Source organism: Hypanus sabinus, chromosome 19 (genome assembly GCF_030144855.1).
Source record: "Hypanus sabinus isolate sHypSab1 chromosome 19, sHypSab1.hap1, whole genome shotgun sequence".
NCBI classification, from domain to species: domain Eukaryota; kingdom Metazoa; phylum Chordata; class Chondrichthyes; order Myliobatiformes; family Dasyatidae; genus Hypanus; species Hypanus sabinus.
The window spans coordinates 61,544,660-61,561,724 of NC_082724.1; the positions used below are offsets into that span (position 1 = coordinate 61,544,660).

Here is a 17,065-nt window from a genome sequence, read left to right on the forward strand (position 1 = left end):
TTTAAACCAGCTCTACAAAAATTCTTAATAAAATAAAGCAGGCACGAGGAATAGACTGAGGGTAAATGATTTTGGGATATAACTGGGTGAGACCAGAGTTCACTTCTGATCTTGTTACAGCAGTAAGTTTGGTTTACATGTGTTTACTTTATCCCTATGTTTCTATATAGTTAATAATTAATTCAGAAGTAATTTTTGCACAACATTAACTCCAGATTCTTCTATGACTGGTGTATGACACTTACACTTAATTGGAGTTTATGCTGTCCTTTCAGGTTGAACTAAACTTGTTTCAACTATATTTCTTCCAATTTCCTGTGATTAAAAATCTTGGCTTTAAGTCCTGGTCTATTTATCAAGGCCTCTGGAATGTTATAAACCAGGGTTCACAAACTCCCTGGTTAATGGCATTGGTCTATAAAAAGTGTTGCTCTAAACTTTTCCTATTCAGGGAGCTGTCTAAATACCTTTCAACCTTATAATTGGACCCACCACCTGTGTATGGGAGAAATCTTCTGCTTGAGCCCCTTTAACTCTTTCCCCCCTCACCTTAAACCTATTCCTATTTTAGATGGCAAATCTTTTTTTCACCCCTCTCTAGTTGTCAGCAAGTCAGAACACACACTAGTGGGAGAGGAGAGGTGGAAGTGTTAAAGGACTGAAGAAGAAAGCTAGTAGGAGAGGACAGTGGACCATTGGAAAAAGCAGAAGGTGAAGGACCACCAGGAGGAGATAATGGATAGAGAAGTTCCTGGGTATCAACATCTTTGAGGACCTAACTTGTATCCAACACATTGATGCAATCATACGAAACCACAGCAGCTTCTTTCATTAGGAGTTTGAGAAAATTTGGTAGGTCACCATAACTCTGGCAAGTTTGTACAGGTGTACTGTGGAGAGCATTCTGACTGGTTGCATCAGTCTGGTATGGAGCCTCCAATGCTCACAATTGTTAGAGACTGCACAGTGTTGTAAACTCAGCCAGTTCCATCATGGGTACCACCCTCCATACCATCAAGGTAATCTTCAAGAGGTAGTGCCTCAAGAAGCAGCATTCATTTCTAAGTGTCCTCACCATCTGGCACATGCATTACTAAAATCCGTAAGGAGGTACCAGAGCCAGAAGATCTTCACTCAACATTTTAAGAACAGCTCCTTTCCCTCTATCATCAGATTTCTGAAGTCCATGAACACCACCTTATTATTTGTCTTTTGTACTATTTATTTTTATAACAGTAATTTGTGGAATATGTTCTTTTGTGAGACCATGTATATTAATAATAATAAACCTGATTCTCACTCCAAAGGTGTGCAACCAGAACTGTACACAATGTTCTCGTTGCAGTCTCACTAAAATCTTGTACAGGGTATGGATCAACTCCTAGAATTATGATGATGTAGGCATTAGTGAGACTTGGTTGCAGGATTGGCAGCTCAGTATTGGGGGTTTTTAGACATAACAGAGCAGGAGGAAGGGTGACATTACTAGTCAGGGAAAAGGTCACTCTAGTGCTCTGACAGGACTGACTGGAGAATTTGACTAGTGAGATGTTATGGGTGAAACTGAGAAGTAAGAAAGGTAATAGGGGCTATGTTACAGACCACCCAATAGTCTTCGGGATTTAGAGGAACAAATTTGTAAAGAGATTGCAGACTGTTGCAAGGAATACAAGGTTGTTATAATAGATAATCTTAACTTTCCACACCAGTTTTGATGGTGTCAGAAATGTGTGGATTGGAACAAGTTGTTTTCTGGCAAAAGTGTACTTGAAAAGTGAGAGGCCTTCAAAAACAAAATTTTGAGAGTACAAAGCTTGTTCTTGTCAGAATAAATTGTCAAGATAACAAGTGTAGGGAACCTTAGTTTTCAAGAGATATTGAGGTGCCGGTTAAGAGAAAAAATGTAGGTGCCTAGCAAGTACAGGCAGGTAGGAACAAATGATCTGTCTATGGAATACAAGAAAGAAATCAGGAAGACTAGAAGAAGGCATGAAGTTGCTCTAGCAGACAAGGTGAAGGAGAATCCAAAGGGATTCTACAGGTTTGTTAAGGGCAAAGTATTTCAAGGAACAAAATTGGACCAGAATAGTAATCCATGTGTGGAGGTCCAAAACGGATGGGGGAGATCTTAAATGCATTCTGTGCATGGATAAAGTCTATAGAAGAGATGCAAAGCAGCATCAACTTCATGAACCCTGTACAGATTACAGAGGAGGTGTTTGCAAATCAGGGTGATAAGGTGTCCTCTTGGACTCTACGGAGGCAAGCACAGAAACTGCTGAGGCCCTAGCAGAGATATTTAAAACATCCTTAACAACAGGAGAGGTACCAGAGGATTGGAGGATAGCCAGTGTTGTTCCTCTGTTTAAATGAGGCTCTTAACAGAAACCAGGAAATTATAGGCTGGTGAGTGATACCATTTGTAGGAAAGTCATTGGAAGGTATTCTAAGGGACCACATATTCAGGTATTTGGCAGACATGGACTGATTAAGGTAATCAGCATGGCTTCATGCATGGTAGATCACATCTAACTGATCTTTTGAGTTTTTTGAGCAAGTTACCAGGAAAGTGGATGAAGGCAAGGCAGTGGATGTTGTCTACGTAGACTTTTAGTAAGACATTTAACAAGGTCCCACATGGGAGTCTGGGCAAGAAGATTCAGTCACTCGGCATTCAGGATGAGGTAGGAAATTGGATTTGACATTGGCTTTGTGGGAGAAGCCAAGGAGTGGTAGTAGATGGTTGCCTCTTTGACTGGAGACCTGTGGCTAGTGTGCAGCAGGGAATGATGCTACGTCCATTGTTGTTTGTCATCTATATCAATGGTCTGGATGATAATGTGAATAATTGAATCAGCAAATTTGTGAATGACACCAAGATTTGGGGTATATTGGCTATAATGGTTTGCTGAGGGATCTGCATCAGGCAGAAAAATGAAAGATGGAATGTAATGCAGACAAGTGCAAGGTTTTGCACTTTGGTAGGACCAACTAGGGTAGGTCTTACAGAGTGAATGGTAGGGCCCTGAGGAGTGTGGTGGAACAAAGAGATCTGGAAATATAGGTACGTAGTTTGTTGAAAGTTCCCAAGAATCTGATCTTGGATCCCTGTTAAGGATATTCTTGATCTGCTCAACTAGCTTTGGTCTTATTAACAACATTATTCATTCTCATCTCAGCCATTTCCCCTGATATTGTTATTTCTGTTCTTTTGGCCAATGAATATGGATTTGAACAAATGTAGTGAATAAATGGTTTATTCCTTCACCAGTGAATCAAGTTGGTCGATGTAACCCATGTTCTGATCCTAATCACTTCCAATAGTTGGGATGTTGTGTTACATCTATACATGACTGACAGATTGCATCTGGAATATTGTGTGCAGTTGTGCTTGCACACTGTTGGAATTGGATTCAGGTATATCATTGATATACATCATGGAATTTGTTGCAGCAGCAGTACACTGCAAGACAAAAATTACTGCAGTGTAAAAAAACACTTCCAGCATCTTATCATAAAATTAACGAAAATCGTGATTTTCCTAAAAGTACAAAACAGATCTTTCATCATCTGCAAATCTGAAATAAAATGAGTAATGCTGGAAACACAGCAGACTATCTATAAAGAGGATACTGTATATTGTGTTTTGGGTGGATGATCATCATTCAGAACTACAATGAGGGAGGGAGGAGGTTAAATGTGTTTAATGTTGCAGGAAGGGTGTGAGTAGAACAAAGATGAGTAGCAGGTGAATCCATGTGACGTAAGTGAAACACCCCGGTTTCCTTGGCTGCTAAGTCTAGGGAAGACAACCTCCGGCCCCACCAAACTCGTGAGATTGAGATGTGCTCGATTCCACCCCAAACCCCGGTTTGTGTGGATGCTGTGTCATTTACTACCCTGTTACAAATTAATGCTACAAAATAACAGACAGTACACTGTCTACAAGTAAAGGAATTATATTTATGAATCTTAACTAAAGGGTTAGTAAAGAATAACAAAAAGAAAACAGCTCATTCTAATTAAACAGTCAAATGTGCACAAGTTGGAGCTCATCTTGAACGTCTCGGTCACTCATGTGCTGGGCCCTCGGTCAACATGAAAGCACACTCCACCTTTCAAACGTCACTCACAATCCATCTCCAACAAACGGGTCTCCCACCGGATCGTATGCTATGACCGGTTCTCCCCAGCGTCTTCTCTCTCCATCTCCTCTTGAACAAAAGCACCAAGCCCAGCCTTAGTGTCCCTCACCAGAGAAACCTCCCATTAATCTGACCATCTTAAATGGATGGCACCCATTTCTCCTCTCCCTCATCTTCAACTGTAACCCAAACAAGCATGAAAACAGAACAGACTGCTCTAACAGAACTGCCAAAATGAAATACATACAGCATAACAGTAAAATATTAACCAGGGCATTACATAAGTGTTGTCAAAGAGCATGGGAGCACTGGTCAATCACACTTCTGAAGGATGTGCTGAGTGGAGGGACAGAAGGAATGGGGGAAATGTTGTACTGAGAAGCAGTGCACAGCAGTTGTTTGGTTACCTAACATAAATGAGAATAATGGAAATACTCAGCAGCCCAATTAGCATCTCCCAAGAAAGAAAAATATGAGCTTATGGGTTTATATCAGAACTGTGCAGATGAAACTGTTGCATTACCAGTTTGCCCAGATAGAATACAAGGCCCCATGCCTCAAGCCTATGGTAGATTTGGAGCTGTGAAAGGCCAAAGACAAGCAGAAGTGACCAGACAGTTAAATCCTTTTTACAATCCATGTATATCCAACTACCTTCTAAAGGCTGTTGTTCCTGCCACAACCACTTCCTCTGGCAGCCCATTTCACATAGATATCACTCTTCCTCTCTAAAAGAACAAGTTGTCCAAATTCATTTTTAATCTTTTCCCTCTCACCTTAAACTCATGCCCTCTAGATACTATCTCTATCAAATCTCTCCTCATTCTGCTAAACTCCAAGGAATAAAGTCCTTACCTATTCTACCTTTCACTGTAACTTCAAGTCCCGGCAAGATACTTGTATATTTTATCTGTACCCTTTCAATCTTAATGATATCTTTCTGTAGGAAGGTGACCACAGCTGCATGTAATACTCCATTCTAGATGACGTATGCCAAAAAGCAATCAAGTGGGGTGATTTGAAAAGTGATTAAAGAACAGATGGATCAAATGTGCAAGTTATAAGAATGTTGATTCCCACTGTAAATAGACTTAGTGTTCCCCTGTAATGACCTACATACCCCTCTCATCCAGGCCAGTTCTGGACTGAAAAATAAACATTTCTTCCTGATTAATTTACATAATCTGACCAGAGCAGACAAATGAAAACAAAGTTCTGTGGAAGGTTCCAAGTCCTCTGTGTGAACATACACACGGGACAGCTGAATGTCCAAAGTGGTGAGAAGCTCAGGTAGTTCAGCATGAAGGTCTGAAGCTGTAACAAATCTATATTATTTTTAAGGGAAAGATATCAGGGATCAAACAAGCAGTATTCTGATTGTTGTAATAATAAATGATTGACATTAACAATTAATTCAATAATAGAATGTTCTGTTGCTGTGATCAATGTCCAAGGGGGTTTAGGACAGATTCTGTAGAAACTCCAACACTGTCTGATGCCACTCCTTGGGATTGCTGAGGTAGCAGGCATGTGGTGCCCCATTCATTACATGCACCTTGTTGTTAGAAAGGTGTTTAAGATTGTTAAACGACTCCTCTCCCATTGGTTTATCATTGCTACCGTACACTATCAACGTCGGGGTCTGTGAAAAACAAAACGGATCAGTAACTGGATCAGTACAGTCATTCAGTTAAAGTGCCGGTGAAGTCCACCACAGCATCTGCTATCACTCATATGTTGCCCACTGTTTAGTTTTACAAAAATTTCCAAAAGCTGATAAAGAGGTCATGACTCACTGGGCCACAAGGACCAGTGTCAACATATTGGGTGTTGAATGTAGAAACACATCAAAGCATTTCACAAGATTAACTCAAAGCAAGAGATGGTGGGAACAAGTGAGCAAGTTCTTAATTACAATAGTTTTAAGGTGGGAATATACAAGGAAGGGCAAGAGATTGGATTTGGAGGAATGATGTGAGTGGGTGGGTAGAAGGGAGGAAGGTGATCATTTTTGCTGCTGTTTTGTTGTGTTGTTCTGAGCATGGTGGGCATGCTATGTTGGCGCTGGAATGTACGTCAACACGAACAGGCTGCCCCAGCATACCCTAGGTTGTGTTGGTTGTTAATTTCAATGTACGTGTGATAAACAAATATATGAATCTGAATCTGAGATCTTCTAGAAGTGAATCTCAGAAGTTAGGGTTAGAGTGAAGGGAAGGTAAAGGAAAGATATGGGCCAGAAAGGGAGAGAGATTATTGACAAACTGTGGAACTGGAGATTTCAGCAATAATGGAATAATGAAAGTGGCTTGGAAGGGGGTTTGGAGGGAAGTTGTGAAATTATTTAAAACACGAGGATGACAAGAAGTTGGTCATCTTTAAACATGAACTCAGTTCCACCTCTGAAATGCAGTATGTTTCTATCTTGGTTATAGGCTCTTCGACCACCTAGTCCATGCTGAACTAGTAATCTGATTACTCCCATTGACCTGCACCTGGACCCCACAACTCCCATCCAAACTTCTCTTAAATGCTGAAATCAAACCCGCATATGCTGGCAGCTCGTTCCACACTCACACTACCCTCTGAGTGAAGAAGCTCCCCTTCAACATTTCACTCTTCATCCTTAACCCATGACCTATAGTTCTAGTCTCATCCCACCTCAGTGGAAAGAGCCTCCAGGTTGTTAAATATCATTGCTTTATCTGACATCTCCTCTGCTCTGAGAGGTTTAACTGCCCACACTCTACCCAGCTGACTGCTTGCTGCCCAAGCTTGGTTCCCAACATCTCTCAACCCCTTAGATGTAAAATTCTTGTCCTTGAGATTCAGTAGAGTTGAAAGCTCAGCTTGGGTGAAATTAGATCTAAGTCAAAGTAAATCTATTATCAAAGTAGATATAATGTAACCATATACTATCTTGTGATTCATTTTCTTGCAGACATTTACAGGAAGATAAAGAAACAGAATTTATGAAAAGCTAGAAATCAACAAAGACTGAAAAACAACCAATATGGAAAAGATGACAAATTGTGCAAATAAATAAATAAATAATACTGAGAACATGATATGTAAGCTCCTTGAAAGTGGGTGCAAAGGTTGTGAAATCAGTCGTGTTGAGGTGAGTGAACTTATCCACATCGGCTGTTCCTGAACCTGGTGGCGTGGGGCCTCCTGGTAAGTTTTAGTTCAACCCCAGGCATTTGCCTTGGAGGCTACTGATGGCATGTGATAAGTCTGTGACAGGGAGCCAAAGTGGAGTTAGTTAGAGATACGTGATAACTGGGTGCCAGACAAAGATAAAGCAGAAAGGTAGAGTGGAGTTTTAAAGTGAGTGGCGTCAGTCCCTTCAATGTAGATGTCTTTACCAAGAGTAATATGGGTGAGAAGAATTGGGCTCAGTACAGAGCTGTTAGCTCTGTTATAATAAAGGTACAAGGGCAGGAGGAGCAGACATCGCTGGTATCATTGGAGAGTGCTACCATTGATCAGTGGTAGCAAGTGGCATAATATGGCCAACTTTCTCAGTGTTTCATTGGTTGTCTCACATGCTGGAGCATCCCGAGAACGTTAAGAGCACTCTGCTGTAATCTGTGTGATAGAGACAGGTTACCTGTATGTTCCCGTACTGCTCAGCGGAGAACTTCTCGGTGCAGATGGGGGCCACAGGGATGAACCCCTTTACCATATCACTGTGGCTAAACAGGAACGGCAGTGAATACATTCCACTCAGTGATGGGCTGATTATCACCACTGCATCCAACTGCAAACCCTTCAGCACATTCAAGAGGAAACTGTCGGGAGCAAGATCCCCCACTTTGGCTGGAGCAGTGAATTCTTTAGAGTTACCCAGGCCTAAGAGGGGAGGAAACAGCAGAAGGAAAATTGGCCAGAGCTCTGTAAATATTCATCAGTAAACCACATTGCACCAGAACACTAAGAGTGCTCCATTAGTAACAACTCAGCCAGTGCAATCAAACAAAGCAGAATAATGCAGCTCAATTACTAGCCTTTGTAGGTGTCACTGATATCGATGAATTCCCAGCATCTCTGCAATCTAGAAATAGTCATAAAGCACTAAAACACAAAAACAGGCCCTTCAGCCCATCATCTGTGCTAAACGGTTATTCTGCCTTATCCCATAAACCTATACATGAGCCATATCTCTTCATACCCCTCCCCTCCATGTACTTAACCAAACTCCTCTTAAATGTTGAAAAGCGAACCTACATCCAGCATTTCTACTGGCACATAATTGACTGGAAGGGAACACTAGCAGGGATGATGGCAGAGCAGCAATGGCTGGAGTTTCTGGGAGCAATTCATAAAGTGCAGGATAGATACATCCCAAAGGAAAAGTATACTAAAGGCAGGATGTCACAACTATGGTTGACAAGAGAAGTAAAATCCAACACAAAATCCAAAGGGAGAGCATATAATAGATCAAAAAGTAGTGGGAAGTTAGAGGATTGGAAAGCTTTTAAAAACCAACAGAAGGCAACTAAAAATGTTAAGAAAGAAAGATGGACTACAAAGGTAAGCTGGCCAATAACACTAAAGAGGATACCAAAAGTTTCTTCAAATGTAAAAGAGAGGTGAGAATAGATGGCGGACAGCTGGAAAATGATGTTGGAAAGATAATAATGGGGGACAAGGAAAGTATCTTGTGTCACTCTTCACTGTGGAAGACATTAGCAGTATGTCAGAAGCTTGAGAGTGTCAGGGGGCAGAAGTGAGTGAAGTTGCCATTACCAGGGAGAAGGTGCTTGAGAAACTGAAAGGTCTTAAGGTAGATAAGTCACCTGGACCAGATGATCTACATCCCAGGGTTCGGAAGGAGGTGGCTGAAGAGATTGTAGAGATATTAGTCATGACTTTTCAAGAATCAATGAATTCTGGCATGGTTCCAGAACACTGGAAAATTGCAAATGTCACTCCTCACTTCAAGAAGGGAGAGAGGCAGAAGAAAAGAAATTACAGGCCAGTCAATCTGACCTCAGTATTTGGGAAGATGTTGGAGTCGATTCTTAAGGATGTGGTTTCGGGATACTTGGACACAAATGATAAAGTAGGCCAAAGTCTGCATGGATTCTTTAAGGGAAAATCTTGTCTGACAAGATCTGTTGGAATTCTTTGAAGAAACAACAAGCAGGATAGGCAAAAAAGAATCAGTTGTGTACTTGAATCTTCAGAAGGCCTTTGACAAGGTACCAGACATGAGGCTGCCTAACAGGAGACTATGGTATTACAGGAAAGATACTAGCATGGACAGAGCATTGCATGACTGGCGGGGGTAAAGAGTGGGAATAAAAGGAGCCTTTTCTGGTTGAGTGCTAGTGACTAGTGGTGTTCCACAGAGATCTGTGGTGGAACAGCTTTTTACATTATATGTCAATGATTTGGATGAAGGCATTGATGGCTTTGAGGCCAAGCTTGCAGAACATTATAAAGATAGGTGGAGGGGCAGGAAGCAGAGATGCTACAGAGGACTTAAACAGATTAGGAGAATGGACAAAGAAGTGACAGATAGAATACAGTATCAGGAAGTGTATGGTTATGCATTTTGGTCGATGAAATAAAAGCATAAACTATTTTCTAAATGGAGAGAAAATTGAAAAATCTGAGGTGCAAAGGGACTTGGGAGTCCTTGTACAGGATTCCCTAAAGGATAATTTGCAGGTTGAGTCAGTGGTGAGGAAGGCAAATGCAATGTTAGCATTCATTTTGACAGGATTAGAATAGAAATAGGAGAGGAAGGGGAGGGGGCACCAGAGGGAGGTGTTGGGCAGGTGAGGAGAAGGAAAGGATTAAGAAGGAAGCAAAAATGGGAACTTGAAAAAGGGAGAAGCAAAGAGGGAAGAAATTACCAATAGTTAGAAAGAGCAATGTTCATGCTGTCAGGTTGTTGGAGGCTACCCAGATGGAAAATGAAGTGTTGCTCTTCCAAACTGAGAGTGGCCTCGTCGTGGCAATCGAGGAGGCCGTGGACACAATATGTTGGAATGGGAATCAGAAGTAGAATTAAATAAGTGGTCATGGGGGCTAAATTCTCTCTCTTTCAATATTTTTATTAATTTTATTTAAACTAAATGGATATAAATACAAAGTTCATAAGGATACAATATGAAATACATTACATTTATAATATGATCACAGTATCCCATATTCCAAATCAATCATGTAGAAAAAAGAATGAATTATGAAATGAAATAAAGTAGAATGATTATATTTTATTATAAAAAATCTACCCCCACTACCAAAATGAGCTGGTTGGTGAAAAAGAAAAGAGAAAACAAAATACCTTACTGTATAATATTATAATAGTGATGGCTCAGAACCATATTTCAATAAAAGTTCAAAGATTATGAAAATAACTCAGAAAGGGTCCCCATAACATTAGAAAATCATGTTTAGAATCAGAAATCGAACAACGAATCTTTTCTAAATCAAGGCACAACATAACGTCAGATAGCCATTGAACATGAGTGGGCGGGGCAACCTCCTTCCACTTGAGCAAGATCGCCCTCCTGGCCATAAGAGACATAAAGGCTAATACCCGCAAATTAGATGGCTTCAGTTTTGTAATACTATCCTCAACAATATCAAACATGGCATTCAAGGGACTGGGCTTAAAAGTAACATTGAAGAGTACAGAAAAAGTTTGAAATACACCTTTCCAAAAATTTTCAAGGCTCAGACATGTCCAAAACATATGAATTAGTGTGGCCACTCTATTAGTACATTTATTACAGTAGGGGGAAATATCTGTGTAGAAACAAGAGAGCTTGTCTTTAGACACATAAACTCTATGTACCACTTTGAATTGTAATAAAGAATGACGAGCACAAAATGATGGAGAATTAATCAATTTTAAAATAGTCTTCCAGTTCTCTTCAGATATGAGAACCTGTAAATCCTTTTCCCAGTCTCCTTTAATTTTATCTAAAAGGGGCCTTTTTCAGTCCCAACAGCAGACCGTAAATGTAAGATATTGAACTGTTGTCAAAGGGTTTCAGATTAAAAATTGTATCTATTATATTCTTATCTGGGCTTGTAGGAAATGTATGTAGTTGGGATCTTAAAAAATCTCTAATCTGTAAATATCGAAAAACATGAGTACTGGAGAGGTGAAATTTCGTTGGAAGTTGCACAAGAGAAGAAAAATTCCCTCCATCAAACAAATCCTGAAATCCCATTCTATCCCATTCTTTAAAAGATAGGTTCATTAAAGATGGTTTAAAAAAGCAATTAGAGAAGATGGGACTTGAGAGGGAGAATCTCAATAAACCAAAATGTTTTCTAAACTGTAACCAAATCCTCACAGTATGTTTGACCACCACATTGTCAGTTAGTTTATTTAAAGATAGAGGAAGTGAGGATCAAAGTAAAGAAGTAATGGAAAATTTCATTACAGAGTTGACTTCCAAAGAAACCCACATAAGGCAATTCTCATGGTCAATATAATCTATCCAGAACGGACTATAGGTGCTCCAGAGTTAACAGTTGAACCCCACAAAACCTTTCCTTGGGGAATGTTTTTCATGATTCAGATGGATGTTTTATAAAAGGAACAGTCACAAAACCAAAATGGAACATGACTGAACAGTAATTATGAGCCAATCAGCATTTTACATTCACTCTTAATGTAATCCAATTTGCTGATATTACCACCACATTGGGATTTAAACTTGTGCTCTGTCATGATGACATTAGGAGGAACAATGGAGCTACAATACGCACATAATGATTATGTTACTGATTAATAATCCAAAAAGAATTAATTCTCAAAGCACCACAGCAATTTCAAAGTCTTTATTTGGTTTAATAATCTGGGGTCATGAGGAGTGATAGCAAACCCATTGGTTTACAGTAGTGGTCACCAACCTTATTAAGCCCAAGATCTCCTACCTCGGCCTTGGTGAAAGGCAAGATCACCCCAGATCGATTAGTTACACGCATGCGCACCGGGCAGAAAAGACCGGAAGTAAAACCCCGCAACCCGGAATTAGAAATAATGTATAAACACCAGAGGTACCCGCCCTTTTTTGCACCACAGACCGGTTTAATATTGACAATATTCTTGTGGACTGGCTGGCAGGAGGGGGGGGGGGGGTCTTAAACACAACGGGAATACAGCGATACTCGAAGCAGGTTCCTTATGTCCAGTCTATTCCGCAAATTAGTTTTTGCGACTCTCGGCACTTAGCTTCTGTCCCGCTTGCTCACGTTTTTTTCCGCTGAGAAAACTCAGTGGGTTTATTTTTAAGTGGGGGATGCTTGGACTCAAGGTGCTGAAGCAATTTTGAGTGCTTCATTGCCTGATTAGACAGCCTCCAGGCCCCAACTCCATCCTCCCACCTGCTCACCACCAGACGCCTTGGCCAGGTGGGGGGGGGGTGCGGGGAGAGGACAAGGTAGGGCCAGAGGTCCCTGTACCGGGGCCACGGCGGTTGCAGTCTGGAGACAGCGACTGACCAAGTGAGGAGTGCAACAGACCGCCCCCCCCCCCCCCCCCGCCATCAGCAGGATCTATCACCGACAAAAGTTTGTTTCAGTAGATCGCAGTGAGGTAGCTGCTCTGCTACTTACAAAACCCTGAGCCCCAATTAGGTTTGCGAATATTTTAGCACCGGGTTCCCCACAGACATTCGGTGTGGTAAACAGGTTTAAAGGCTGTGCCCATCTGTCCACGCTCCAGGCCAGAAGCAACGGCACTTCCCGCCTGCCGCGCAAGGCCAACCAGTGATCCCTGGCACAAGGGTATCTCTGCGTTTAGGCGACTGATGACCTCGCATGCGTTCAAGTTCAACAGTGGGTGTGACCGATAAGGAAAGGTGCAGCTGATTCATATCGTTTCCAGTGGTTGGGGACCACTGAAGTACACTGTAGTGCGGGGGGGGGAGCTACACGCATGTGCACTGGGCAGGAAGAACAGAACTAAAACCCCGCAACTCAGAAACAATCTCTCAACAGTACTTGTGTATTTATTTTTCATTTTTTTGGGATCCACTGGGAAAGTCTCAAAGATTGGCCAGTCGTGATCAACGGGTTGGCGACCACTAGTTTACAGTAACACACACAAAATGCTGCAGGAACTCAGCAGGCCAGGCAGCATCAATAGAAAAGAATACAGTCAGTGTTTTGGGCTGAGTCCTGCAAAGGGTTTCAGCCCGAAATGTTGACTGTACTCTTTTGCATAAATGCTGCATGGCTTGCTGAGTTTCTCCAGCATTTTGTGTGTGTTACTCGAATTTCCAGCATCTACAGATTTTCTCGTTTGTGGCTTACAGTAACGACTCATCTGGGGAACAAATGCCCTTCAGGGAAGAACTACTATTCATGCAATTCAGACAATCAACTGCTCCCTGAAGTGGCCATATGGTTACACAGGAGGACCGGTCAACATCCTGAGAATTGATCAGGAGATAAAAGCTGCCAGTGTCTGTGGAAGTGAAGGCAGTGGGTGTTGCAATAGGTACATTTAATGTATACAATATACATCATGAAATTCCTTTTCTTCACAAACACCCACAAAAACAGAGGAGTGCCCCAAAGAACAAATGACAGTTAAACGTTAGAACCCCAAAGCCCCCCCCCCCAATATGTAGCCAAACTCTGATGCTGTGCCTGTTTAACAGTGATCAGCCACCTTACCTGGTAGATCGATGGCTACTGCCTGGTACCCTGCCTCTGCCAGCTCCTGGAGTGTTCCAAGGTTCAGCCAGGTCTCAGAGGAGAACCGGATGCCATGGAGCAACAGGACAGACAACCTGGGGAGCTGTTCGGTGGGGCTCGCCCATCTGTAAAACAGCTCCTGTCCTTCAAGCTTCAGCTTGCCTTCCTTTATCTCAGCAGCAGCAGCCATAATCACCAGCTACACACACAGATCCTACAGAAGGATGAAATGGCACAGAGTAAACTCCCCATACAGTACACCCGAGGATTCGCATTTATTTTTCACTTGTACATTGAAAGACAGTGAAGAAATTAGTCATTTGCATTAACAACCAACACAACCTAGGGATGTGCAAGTGTCACCACACACTCTGATGCTAACATAGCATACCCACATTGATCACAGCAACCCACATTCAGCAACAAAACAAGCCACTTTCCTCCCTCCCACCCACACCTACGGATAGTCCTCCAACTGCAGGACACAAACATCTCACCCTCCAGTCTTCAGTCATTGGGCCTCAACTTCCAGACAGACTGCAAGATCTGGTCTTCGTAATCTCCAACATCTCTCAACAAACGCTCCCAGCATAGATGACATGCATATTCAATAACCTCTATCCTGACCCACCACCCACTCCAGGGCCAGCTAAAGCTCTGGTTAAATATTAAAGATCCCCCTCTCACTGCAGAAATAGATAATGGCAGGCTAGGTATAACAGAGCTCAGATACTGAGTGAAACACTCTCCACGATAGGACAACGTGTGATTAGGTATTTCAGTGAAGGTTCCTCCTCTCTCTGATGGGAGTTCTGTGAGACTCCCTCACATTGTTCCCTCACTATAATTTATACAGCTCTTCAGCCTTGTTCTCTCAAACCCACAAACACCACCACATGGCTTTCCTCAATACTTTCTCCTCCAGCTCTTTTATCTTACTAATCACCTCACAACTTCTACCTGCTCATCAACCCCTCCTCACTGTGGCTCCACCTATTGCTTGCAAGCTCCTGCTTCATCCCTACCCCTCAGCTCTTGATACTAATTTTACCCCTTTACATACTCAGTCCTGATGAATGGCCTCAACCTGAAATGATGACTTTGCCTCCACAGACGCTGCTAGAGGTGCAAAGTTTCTCTGCAGTTTGGTGTTGTTTTGCCCTTGGTATGCCTCTATAACTGTTCGGTCAAACACTCCCAGGACAAGTAGGGTGCAGGTTATATACAGAGTAACTATCAGCTGGATCTCCCCATCAACAATACTTGGATATATAAACCACACAGTTGCAAAGTTACGAGAGGGGTTACCTCACAGATCCAGTGACGGAGTCTGTGGGGACTTGCTGCATTCTCCATCTGCATTCTCCTGGGTGCTCTCACATCCAGACTTGTGTCAGTTTTATGGTGAATTGGCCACTGTAAATTGTCAAGAGCCTCTTATCTCTGGCGTGGGCCACTGTAAGTTGTCCTAGAAGTGTAGTTGAACTTGGGGAAAATAAGATGGGATTTGTATAAACAGTGTAAACGGATGCTTGGTAGGTACATAATAGGCTGAAGAATCTGTTCCATGCTGCATCTCCCCATCACTCAAAATATCCCATCAAACACATAGGACAGATGGAGCACAGTAGACGAATTGTGAAAACCACAGTAAATCCCATACAGGAATATCTTCCATTAGGTACAGAGTAAAGTTCTGTTAAACTGGACTGCACTCATAAACAGCCCAAGGGCTAGAACACAAAACATTACAGCACCGTACGGACCTGCTATAAGATGAATCTAAACCTTCTTTTACATAGCTCTCCATTTTTCAATCAGCCAGGTGCCTAAGAATTTATTAAATGCCCCTGATGTATCTTCCTCTACCACCACTCCTGCCAGGGTGTTCCACACCCCACCATGCTCCTACCTCTGACATCTCCCTTATACTTTCCTCCAATCACTTTAAAATGATGCCTCTTCGTACTTGCCATTTCCACCCTGGCTCTGAGTGTCCAGAGTCTATACCCATCATCATGTTGTACCCCTCCACTGAGTCACCTCTCATCCTCCTTCGCTCCAGCTCGCTCAACATCTCCTCATAAGACACGCTCTCCAATCCAGGCAGCGCGCTGGTAAATCTCCTCTGCATCCTCTCTACTGCTTCCGCATCCTTCCTACAATAAGACTGAAAGTAAATGCAAAGAAAAGCTCCTCCACACTCTAAGCAAAAGGTTCTAAGTGGGCTTAGTACGGTACAATGGAGACACTAGAAATGGCGGATTCTGGAACTTGGAGCAAAAAGACAAACTGCTTGAGGAGCTCAGCGGGGCAGGCATCAGGACTGAGATAACAAAGTGGAGATGGCTAGTACAAAGAGATGAAGCACAATCTGCTCCCTGCCAGGTTGGGTTTGACCACCTTGAACAACATTCATACACACACAACCGGACCAAATTTTTCTCATTTAAGCATAAATGGATATGTAATCCAGAAAATTGGGCAACCAGCCAGCAATGCATTTGGCAGTAATTAAGATTTTATATTATTCAAATTTTCAATGAAGGGGATTGAAAGATTGGGGTCCAATCTCCATTGGTGTCTGTGGCGAGTTTGCACTTTCTCCCTGTTTCCTCCGGATACTCCAGTCTCATCCCATGTTCCAAAGACATACAGGTTAGGGTTAGTAAGTTATAGGCGTGCTATGTTGGTATGGTGACACTTGTGGGCTGCCCCCCAGCACCTCTTTGGCACAAATGACGCATTCCACTGTATGTTAAATGTACATCTAACAAATAAAGCTAATCTCCCTTTAGATTCTCAGAGCTGATAGGTGGAACCAGGTGAGGAGAGGCCCACCGGCCCATCAATCCCTTCTCAGCTGGATCTGCCTATCACTTGCCAGCTCCTGTCTCACCTATCTACAATCCCTATCCCTCCACAGATGCTACCTGATGTGCAGAGATCCCCCTGCAGCTAACTTTTAGCACAGTAAAACTCCCTTCACTTTCTTTAAGCAAATAATTTCATGGTATGTTAAAGAGAGGTTAACATGGGTAAAATTTCCATATCTCAACCAACTATTCCAGGGCAGATATAGACGTAGGGAAAGGTCTACACTGCTGCATCATGCCTCTTTGTGGAAGTTACGCATAGTGCATGGCTTCCCTTACATCGTCTCAGCCTTCAACCAGAACATCACAGCTTCTTCTAGATCAGCTCAGACATCTTCAAGCAGGTACACCATGGTTAGATAGTGAGTA

The 17,065-nt window shown here is 42.3% G+C and overlaps 1 protein-coding gene across 4 annotated transcripts in view; it reads right to left on the reverse strand.

Moving 5' to 3' along the window:
- Positions 1 to 3,943: 3,943 nt before the first annotated feature.
- abhd14b (abhydrolase domain containing 14B) overlaps positions 3,944 to 17,065 on the reverse strand; it is a 31,314-nt gene continuing 18,192 nt past the window's right edge. Inside the window, exons 2-6 of one of the 4 annotated variants that reach the window (XM_059944544.1) lie at positions 15,864 to 15,979; positions 15,129 to 15,305; positions 13,800 to 14,034; positions 7,759 to 8,000; positions 3,944 to 5,787 (exon numbers count right to left, since the gene is read on the reverse strand). In XM_059944544.1, the coding sequence (XP_059800527.1) occupies positions 5,605 to 5,787; positions 7,759 to 8,000; positions 13,800 to 14,010 (636 nt within the window). In that variant the 5' untranslated portion in view covers positions 14,011 to 14,034; positions 15,129 to 15,305; positions 15,864 to 15,979 and the 3' untranslated portion in view covers positions 3,944 to 5,604. The remainder of the gene's footprint in view (positions 5,788 to 7,758; positions 8,001 to 13,799; positions 14,035 to 15,128; positions 15,306 to 15,863; positions 15,980 to 17,065) is intronic. The other 3 variants (XM_059944543.1, XM_059944545.1, XM_059944542.1) reach the window with 3 other exon arrangements.